The 10,871-nt window shown below is 46.3% G+C and overlaps 1 protein-coding gene across 1 annotated transcript; it reads right to left on the minus strand.

Moving 5' to 3' along the window:
* Positions 1–275: 275 nt before the first annotated feature.
* Positions 276–1,241, minus strand: LOC141050027 (olfactory receptor 5AP2-like). The gene has a single exon (XM_073546861.1). It carries the CDS (start codon positions 1,239–1,241, stop codon positions 276–278), a length of 966 nt encoding a protein of 321 aa, XP_073402962.1.
* Positions 1,242–10,871: the final 9,630 nt, after the last annotated feature.

Genomic DNA, 10,871 nt, shown 5'->3' on the forward strand with positions numbered 1-10,871 from the left:
ATGTAGATTAGATCTTGTCATCTGCCCACATTATAGCCTTTGTTCCCCGTTTTTCATGATTAATATAATATCTCTCCCCTAAACAACAGGACCTAGACATTAAAAGGACAGTCAGGAAACTTAGTTTCCCAAAGAATTCTAAATCAGTCACCAAAGTCGTTGTGAAGTGCATTTGCACCCAATACCTCAGTGTGAGGTCCGGGATGGTGCCAATCTGCAAATACCCCCTCCAAGTATTACCATGATATTTTCAGTCAGTTAATATAGTCCCCAACCTACCTATGTCCAATACCCAAAGAAACCCGATCTGCTGAAGCAGGATTACGCATTGCTTTCTCTATGGCTCTTATTATCTCCTGGTTCCTCAGCGTGTATACTAGTGGATTAAGCAGTGGGGTCACCACTGCATAGAAGACTGCAACCACCTTGTCTTGGCTCGTAAAGACACTGGAAGGAGGACGTAAGTAGTTGAAGAAAAGTGTTACATAAAATACTGAGGCGCACATGAGATGTGAGGAGCACGTGCTGAAGGCTTTCTTCCTGCCCTCTGCAGAGGTCATTCTTAAAATTGATGAAATTATGAGCACATATGAAAAGATGATTGTCATAAATGGGATAATAGTACCTATGCCTACGATGTATACTGTGACCATGTTACAATAGAAAGTGTCGGAGCAGGATAGCTTGAGAAGTGGCGGGATGTCACAGTAGAAGTGGTCAATAAAGTTTGATCTACAAAAATCAAGATTAAACGTACAACTGGTCTGTACCGATGACTGTAAGAAACCAATGGAGAAGGCAACAGAAACAAGATGTAGACATTTCCTCCTAGTCATTATAGACATATAATAAAGCGGCTGACAGATGGCAACATAGCGGTCGTAGGACATGGTGGAGAGAAGGAAATTTTCACTTCCTCCTAGAGCTGCGTAGAAAAAGAACTGCAGCGCACAGCCAGTAAATGAGATGACCTTCTTCTCCAAGAGAAGATCGAAAATCAGTTTTGGAGTAATGATGGAGGAATAGAAGATGTCAATCAGAGAGAGGAAGCTCAAGAAGTAGTACATGGGTGAGTGGAGTCTGGAGGTGTTATAGACCAGAGCTATGATGCTGATGTTACCTACTATAGCCATGACATATACAAGTGAGAAGAAAACAAAGAGAAATGGTGAAAGATTCTCATTATCGGTCAGTCCAGAGAACACAAACATGGTAACCTGTGTCCTGTTAATGATCTCCATGGATTCCAGCCTCTGTAGTGAAAGATAAGTAAAAATATTAGGAAGTCACAAGAGCTATAAAATTCCATAATTGGTGTGAAACATGTAGAAAATTATGGCTGTATCCGAAGATATAGAAAAAGAATAGTCCATGATTTGACCAGGCTCCCACATTGTTTCATTGGGTCCTTTATATGGAGAGCTTACAGATTTCCTTTCCACAAGATTAAAGGGACTGGTGACAAGAAATCACTTTGGTCTGTTCATCATAAGCACCTTGCGTGGTTTTAAAGATTCTCTGAACACAATTTACATGTCACAGAGTGACTGACCAGTGTGACACCACTCAACGGTTGGTCGGTCACCAAACGGCACAGCAACACAACGCCGATGGAATAGGGGAGAGGAAGGCCCTGACAATTGGGAATCAGGGACGGTCACCTCCTGAGCTCCAACTTGAGCCTGTCCCAGTTCTCACCTAACACCCTATGCAGGTCCTTCCCCCTGCCAAAGTCAGGAACCTAATCCCTAGTGTCACCTGTCTGCCCTGACTAACGCACTGGCCGGCAAGGAGCACTAGCCTTTTTAAACTGCAGATAATACACACAGAGGAAAGTGACAAACACCAAAAGGGACTAGGAGAAAAAACACCACACTTAGCTTATATGCACCGCTGCACAACGCAGATATCAACAGCAACAGGACTCTTAACACCAAACGTGGAGGCACCAGGGATCTGCTTCTGCTAGACTGGTCTCCAGAAAGGAACTGTATAACCAACAGTCAGCTGATGCATCAGGTAACCTTTTAAAGGATGTAGGGAGTGGTCACCACCCACATCAGCTGACCCAGCAACACAGCAGTAACACCAGGTTGCCAGTGGGGAAAAGCTGACATTAACCCCCAATGGCCTGAAAGCAAAAAAAGTCTTAATGTGAGAGAAACCAGAGCTGCCACAAATCAAAAAATGTATCACGACATTACATCTCGCATCACTCATCTGTTTCACCACAGCTGCAGCTCACAGCAGCAGCCTCTGCCCCATCTTGACTTTTCTTTCCGCTTTCCCCAGTTGTGCAACATACTCTTTGGCTTTCTTTACTCTCCACCAACGCTCCCAGTCTCGAGTGGCCTCTGACGACACAGTGCATGCTGTCATGTTGTTATGCAAGCTGTGAGATCACAACATGTGCTGCCTGAGATGCTGACTAGGCCTCGGATGACGTGCACATCGTGACATCACGACACATCAAGATGTCAGCCATGATATCAGATGTCTACTTGGAGCCAGAAGAACCAACACAGAGTGAAAACGGCCAAAGAGAATGTCTATGTCTTCATATCCAAGCTCTTTGGACCTTTGTGTGTTGTGATGGGAGGAGGACTTTGTGGTTATCGCCGGTCACATAACGCTATCGTAGCTATCACCAGCAAACTATCTCCCCCTATTCAAGCTCTTTAGACCTGTATGTGATATAATGGGAGTAGGATGTTATCTACACTCACAATCAGTGAAGAATATTTAAGTTTCATTGCTCTTCGATTAACCTTTGGGATAGAGACCACCATTCCCACCACTGTCTGCGAATCTGCATGGCCTTCATGGAGCATTAATGTATGGAGATGCAGTGCTGTTAACATTCTCTTTACGCCTCCCTTAGTAATAATATTCTCTGCCTCTTCTTACCGATCCACCAGACCAATAATGCCTGAAATTTTCAATATGTAATATTTTTCATGTCACCAATATGTAATATTTTTTTTTTATTTCTGCTGATTATTCCTATATATTGTATATTGGACAATCATGTATATTGTATCAGTATAACTTATAGTCAGTGTAATAAAGATGTAGCATCCTACATCCATCCCCTTCGGGTTCCACAACATCAATAAATTATTTTTTTCATGATAGAAGTTGTTGAAAGACTTCTTCAGAACTTGACTATTTCCTACTAATTGAAAATAGGATTTATTGGATCACTTGGTCCTTTCTAGAAGCCTATCAAAAATCCATAAAGAAATGTTTCTAAGTATTTTTTCAGATGTTAATACTATGGCTCATTGTCTTTCCCACGTGTGCAGCACAGTTGTTTTCATGGTACCAGAACATGACGTGAGTTTGATTACCGATTTTTATAGCTACACTTCCCGTTGTCCCTATCCCTCCTGATAGATATGGTTTCCTTTTACAGCTTTAATACAAGGTGTAAAGTGTCACCATTGTTCCTCACAGTTTTCACATACAACACAGATCTGCTGGTGAGATGCCGCTCGGCTGTTCTGTTAATCACTGGAAGTGCAGATCTGCTGATCAGTATGTGAAACACAATCCCTCCAGAGACCAGAGAGGAATAATATGGATGGCATGGAAAGAAGAGGAGTATGATATCCACCTGCCTCCCCGCTATTCCCCAGCCTCCCTCCTATGCCAGGCCCTCCACTGGCTTCCTATTGCGCAGAGGCTCCAGTTCAAAACCCTAACCATGACATACAAAGCCATCTACAACTTGTCTCCTCCATACATCTGTGACATGGTCTCCTGGTACCTACCCACACGCAACCTTCAATCCTCTCAAGATCTCCTTCTCTACTCTCCCCTTATCTCTTCTTCTCACAACCGCATACAAGACTTCTCCTCTGCTTCCCCCTGACTCTGGAACTCTCTACCCCAACACATCAGACTCTCACCAACAACGGAAACCTTCAAGAAGAACCTGAAGACCCACCTGTCCGACAAGCCTACAGCCTGCAATGATCCTCAGTCTACTGAACCACCGCACGACCTGCTCTACCCTCTCCTACTGTATCCTCACCCATCCCTGTAGATTGTGAGCCCTCGCGGGCAGGGTCCCCTCTCCTTATGTACTTGTGTGTCCCTTGTCTTACACATGTTTATTATACTTGTCTATTTTCCCCCTTTTCACATGTAAAGCGCCATGGAATAAATGGCGCTATATAAATGCATAATAATAATAATGATATGTGACATCCAGTGATTTAGGGAGAGACTATGTATAACTATAGATAAAAGCACTCGAATGGATAATATACTATATGGTTTCATAACTGTAACCAGGAAGCAGTGCGGTCTCCAAACAGATATTTGTAGGAGAGCCTGGTCCAGCTAGATAGCAACCACTGTAATAGGACAGACCTGAGTCTCTTACCTGCCTGACTTGCTTTCTTGACACATTGGAAACGATCGTTCTCCTCGTTCTCCTCCAGCTGTAAATTGTCACCTGTTTTTATAATAAAACTCATTCACCATTGAGGATAAATCCACCGGCCCCAGAGGGCCACAAAGAAAACATGAAAGTTAACAAGCAATATCCTGCAATCTATATAATCATACATTATAGATGATGGTCTAAGAAGCTCCATACTGTGACCAATCTGTCCCCAGGATCTCGGAGCCTTGGTTTTCCATTAGACTGATGGTTTGGTGGGCGCATTAGGTTTACGGGGGTTAGGTTTGGCTTTATTGCTTTGTGCATTTTGTATGTAGATTTGGTGGCACAGATGACCGTTCTTGAGTAGAGCTGAGGGAACTTGTTCAGAAAACGTTCGCCAATCTCAAATTCGGCACGAACGTAGCACATTCAGATTCGTCTTCGCTTTCATAAGCATTTTTATTCAAAGTTGCCAAAATTTAGTTACAATTTGGTAAATCATCACTTTTCCACTAATGCTTTTGTTATTACATTGGCTACGATAGTGGTGCTGTATGATGAGCGGCTGGGAATGGGGGGGACGTCTTTGATGAGGGGAGAAGGTGTGGAGATGTTAGAGGAGCGGCACACTTTTTTTTTCCCCTTTAACTTTATGTGTGTTGATTCTGGCAGCCAATCAGGGCTCAGAAACAATCTGCAATGTCATGACCCAAGGTCTTCTGTGATTGGCTGCCGAAGTCACATGTCCCTGGCCATATAAAAAGAGGACATCTTGTTTTGGCGGCGAGATTTTCTCAGTGTAACAGAGCAGAGAGGCCACTCCTGATAGTGCTGAAAGTGAAATTGTCGGTGAAATAAATAGGATCCAGTCCTGTGTGAAATCGATCTTCCCACATCTAACTAGATTGTGCTAATACTGTGTTGTAGTCTCAGGAGGCCGCGTTATCTACTGCAAATAGTTTGTGATAAAACGGTGTTTCAGAGACAAATCAGATCAGATTAACACTTAAAAAATGGTTAGGTGTAATCAGTGGCGGATTATAATGAGGTCAATCTGGGCGTTAGCCCAGGGCCCAGTGGTGTGGGGGGGCCCACCAGCCCAGAGTAAATTGCCCCATTATAAAGTGTGACAGACTAATCCGGCCACCGCTGCCGCCTGTGGTAGCCACATAATCAGCGCGCCAATCGCAAATCTTAATCCAAGAGAGGCTTGACACGCAGGTGAAGCCAATCAGCAACTGACGCTACAAATCCCGCCCACTGAATGGCACATCGACTCAGGGCTACAAAACGTTCAGCCCGGCATCCAATCAGCATTGTCACTATCTCTAGGAATGTTTATGCCAATGTCCCGCCCCCTCTTTCTGATTGGCTGTTTGCGTAAGCGAGTCTGCGGTTTTGCGCATGCATTTGCTGTGTTCTACGGAGGTCTCGGTGATTGTGTTCTCGGTAACGGTATGAAGTGTCTGCCACCATGTCCCTGCATGGGAAACGGAAAGAGATCTAAAAGTACGAGACGCCATGGACGGTGTATCCATGAACTGGAGTGTGAGGGTGAGTGCACACAGTGCAGATTCAGCTGCGGATATTTCTGTGCGGATTTGCAGGTAAATCGGCAGGTAAAGTGACCTGCGGTTTACCTGCGGATTTGCCAGCGGTTTTCCCCTGCGTTTTGACACCTGGACAATGGAGCAGGTGTCAAACTGCAGCGGAATCTGCAGAAAGAATTGACATGCTGCAGATTTGAAACCGCAGCAAATCCGCATGGAAAAATCCACAGTGTGTGCACTGCGGTTTTCAAAAGCCATTGGATATCATTGTGCTGTTCTCTGCTTGCGGATCTGCAGCAAAATCCGCACCGTGTGCACACACCCTGAGACCGGACAAGAGGTTCCGCTTGGCTCTGGGGAGTTTGGTGGAGGAGTATAACAATAAGGTAACATGGGGGTGCAGTAATGCCGTGCGCTTCTATGGGCTGCCCTGCTTCCAGTTGGTGTGTGTCCCCGTCTTCCAGGCTGCATAGGGAGCAGATACAGCTGGAGCAGTGGGTACATGGCATGCTGTTACTATGCCATTCAGTGATGGGCAGCTGCTGCTGGCTTAGTTTTTCTCCTCTTTCTGCTTTCATGAAGCCCAGAACCTAAAAAAATATATAAAAATGCCAATATTTGTGCAGTATAAGGGGTCATCTATAGGAGTGTGAAGAGGTACCCCCTCCCCGGCATCAGGGGGAAGGAGTGATTGATTTGCCCTGCTCTCGGTGTCTGACCGATGGCGGTGTGGTGACAGTGACGCCCGCTGACATTCAGGAAAAGGCATCAGCCCTTGTGGCTCTTTCTAAAATCATGCCGATGCCCATCTGTTGTCTGATCTGCGATAGTCACAAGTTTGGGAACAGTCTTGTGCTTTTGAGGCACTGAGACCTACACTGAACTGTCGAGGATGGAAGTCCTAAGTAATGGATCGGAGAGGTCCCAATGCCCAAGGATGTCTGTGTACAACCGGGTTTACATATGCCTGATGCCGATGACTAGTTGCGCATTTTGAGCCCTGTCTTGGATGTCCAGGTACCACGGCAAGTAAATCGGTAAAAGATCTTTTTGCATAAACAATTATCACCATGGTGATAAAGAAATAATATTCATAACAATTATATGTAAAAATAAATTGTATCAAAAACACCAGAAAGCTTCCCTCCTGCTACCCACCCAACTGCTGACTGAGAGACGCCCTACCACGCCTACCACTCTGTGGCTTCAATGCGATACATCATGATCACGAGTTTTACATTGTGCAGCAACATGGATTCTATTACATGGAAAAGGCGAGTTTTGCCTAATCTGGAGGTGTTTTCTATTTCTCTTGCATGTTGGCTCCAGGTTAGGATTGGTCTCTTGGAGTGTCGCCTTTTCCCCGTGTTTGATGTTGACCAGTCTCTATTAACACCCCTTGGTTGAAGGTTATATTAACATATAGCATTTAGTACTGATATACCTGAAACTATTGGTGCTGTGCTTGAGTTTAGATATTTTGAGAAGATACTTTGATCTATAGTTTCTGGTTCTGGCAGCTTTTGAAATGTGCATGTATAAGTAATATTTAATATTTATATACATAAGCTATGCATTTGACACTTTTGTCATTGATTTAACTGTTTGTCTGCTGGAAGCCGGGAAATCAGAGAGAGATGCAGGGACATTGCAGCCACTGCACGAGGAGGACCGGGGGGGACGGAGGAGGACTGGGGAGGATCAGTGAGGACCGGGGGAGCCGAGCCAAGGCAAGCCATGCATACAAGATGGGACCAGGAAGCCATACATACAGGATGGGACTAGGGAGCCATACATACAGGATGGGACCAGGGAGCCACGCATACAGGATGGGACCAGGGAGCCACGCATACAGGATGGGACCAGGGAGCCACGCATACAGGATGGGACCAGGGAGCCACGCATACAGGATGGGACCAGAGAGCCACGCATACAGGATGGGACCAGGGAACCACGCATACAGGATGGGAGCAGGGAGCCACGCATACAGGATGGGACCAGGGAGCCACACATACAGGATGGAACCAGGGAGCCATACATATAGGATGGGACCAGGGAGTCATGCATACAGGATGAGACCAGGGAGCTATGCATACAGGATGGGACCAGGGAGCCATGCATACAGGATGGGACCAGGGAGCCTTGCATACAGGATGAAACCAGGGAGCCATGCATACAGGATGGAACCAGGGATCCATACATACAGGATGGGACCAGGGAGCCACGCATACAGGATGGAACCAGGGAGCCATACATACAGGATAGGACCAGGGAGCCACGCATACAGGATGGGACCAGGGAGTCACACATACAGGATGGGACCAGGGAGCCATGCATACAGGATGGGACCAGGGAGCCATGCATACAGGATGGGACCAGGGAGCCATGCATACAGGATGGGACCAGGGAGCCCTGCATACAGGATGGGACCAGGGAGCCATGCATACAGGATGGGACCAGGGAGTCATGCATACAGGATGAGACCAGGGAGCCATGCATACAGGATGGGACCAGGGAGCCATACATACAGGATGGGACCAGGGAGCCATACATTCAAGAAGGGGAGCCACACATACCAGGACAGGTCGGGGACAGCCACACATACCAGGACAGGGATGGGGAAAGCCACACATAACAGGACAGGGATAGGGAGAGCCACACATACCAGAACAGTACGGGGAAAGCCATGCATACAGGATGGGACCAGGGAGCCATACATACAGGGTGGGACCAGGGAGCCATACATTCAAGAGGGGGAGCCACACATACCAGGACAGGGACGGGGACAGCCACACATACCAGGACAGGGATGGGGAAAGCCACACATACCAGGACAGGGATAGGGAGAGCCACACATACCAGGACAGTACGGGGAAAGTCACACATACCAAGACAGGGATGGGGAGAGCCACACATACCAGGACAGTGATGGGGAAAGACACACATACCAGGACAGGGATGGGGGGAGCCACACATAGCAGGACAGGGACGGGGGGAGCCATGCATAGCAGGACAGGGATGAGGTGAGCCACGCAAAGCAGGACAGGGACGGGGGGGAGCCTTGCATACCAGGACAGGCCGGGGAGAGCCACACATACCAGGACAGAGACAGGGGAGCCACACATAGCAGAACAGGGACGCGGGGAGCCACGCATACTCGTGTCGGCTTATACTCGAGTGTATACGGTACACGTCTCTGCTATTCCCATGCAGGCGCAGTAACAGCCGTGTCGTTACTACGCATGCGTGGGAATAGCGGTGACGTGTATGTCACTTGCGCAGGCGCAGTTTGTGGCTGCAATTCCCACGCATACGCAGTAACAGTCACAACCGTGCTGCTCCTGTCAGCACCACTAAGCATACACAGATGTTAATTTCTCTGCACTCCTGATGCGATATCATCGGGCCTTTTTCTAATATTTAATATTTATATAAGTTATGCATTTGACACTTTTGTCATTGATTTGACTGTATTGTAATGGAAATGTGATACTTTAAATGTTTTTGAACTGTTTTGCATTGCACTTTTGATGAGAAACTTACGAAAATTGGCAACAGTCTTGTTTACAGATTAAAATTGAACTGTTCAATACTATGGCTTAAAGTGTTTTTTTTTCTTCCTAACTGAAGGGTAAATTGACTAGATCATTGGATGTTTGACAGGTTATAGTTTCACTCAGCAACTATTTTTCTGGAATAATCTGTTTCAGATATATGATGACCCCGTCGCATGACCCCATCACATGAGCGGGGGTCCCACAGAGTCTGAACAGCCCGGGGCCCTGGCTACCCTTAATCCACCACTGGGTGTAATTTTTGGGTAATAGAACCGAAAAAGGGGCAATAAAAAATCGATAAATTGTAAACAGTCAAGTGACCCTGTATAAGAATAAGGATCGTGTACGAGGGTTAAAGTGCAAACTAGCAAGGACGAACAGATAGAGAAAAAGATGCTCTCAGAACCCAATATACCGTAAGTGTAAAACATAACATTTATTGGAAATAAGTTTAAAAGGTGGGACATAAAATATAATGCAAGGTGAAAGCAGAGAATGGTCATAGAATAGGAGGCATCACAGCTAAAAAAAAATTCCTTCTACGAGATGGCGCCACCGCGCCTGCACATGCACCAGCGGCACCATCCTGGAGGAGGATTTTTTTCTTCTCCAGTGAGATGGTGTTGCCTGCGCATGCACAGTAGCAGCTATTGGATCACAGCTAGACACTGATAGCAGCTACTGCACCGGCACGGCGGGCGCCATTTTCAAATTACGCTTTTTTCTTCTTTCCTATAGCTGAATAGGGTGAATAAAAAGTTTTATTTGCACATAAAACATGCGATTTTGCTGCACAGCAGGGGCCACAGCCGTCACCTGCCTGAAGAAGGATTGTCCAGATATTCATTATGTAAACTAGGAGGCCGGTCAGTGACCTGTCAGCAGTCTGCATTATGAATAATCAGAGCACAACATACATGAACCCCACCTTAGGGCACGAGCATATCATTAACACAAAGCTAAAAATAAAGATTAAGAAACAACCACAAGACGGATTTCATCAACCAAGGTATCATTTTATTCAGTATAACGGCACCAACCTGACACTGTGTGTATGTTGCTAACAGGTTCCCTTTAAATAGTTATCATGAACCAATGAGTATCGTTGTGACAAACCCTATGCATGTAAAGCTGCTCTGAATAAGCGCATGAACCACCGCCCCTGCGGGAAGTCGGCCTGACCGAGGGCGTCATCGGGAGAGGAGAGCGTGCAGATCCCAGGACCGCCCACATGTGGTCACGTGGTCTCCCCTACTCCGAGCGGAGATGCCGTTGGTGATGCCAAGCAACAGAGCAGACGTGGGCATGAGCACTTGGCAGAAGGTTAAGTATGTGGATGAAGATAAGGCACATGACGGCAAACACATGATG

Source organism: Dendrobates tinctorius, unplaced genomic scaffold, assembly GCF_039654945.1.
Source record: "Dendrobates tinctorius isolate UK_male_01 unplaced genomic scaffold, ASM3965494v1 ptg000151l, whole genome shotgun sequence".
Taxonomy (NCBI): domain Eukaryota; kingdom Metazoa; phylum Chordata; class Amphibia; order Anura; family Dendrobatidae; genus Dendrobates; species Dendrobates tinctorius.

Bases quoted from the DNA above. Each gene is read 5' to 3' on its own strand.
- LOC141050027 (XM_073546861.1), bottom strand. From the start codon at position 1,241: ATGGAGATCATTAACAGGACACAGGTTACCATGTTTGTGTTCTCTGGA.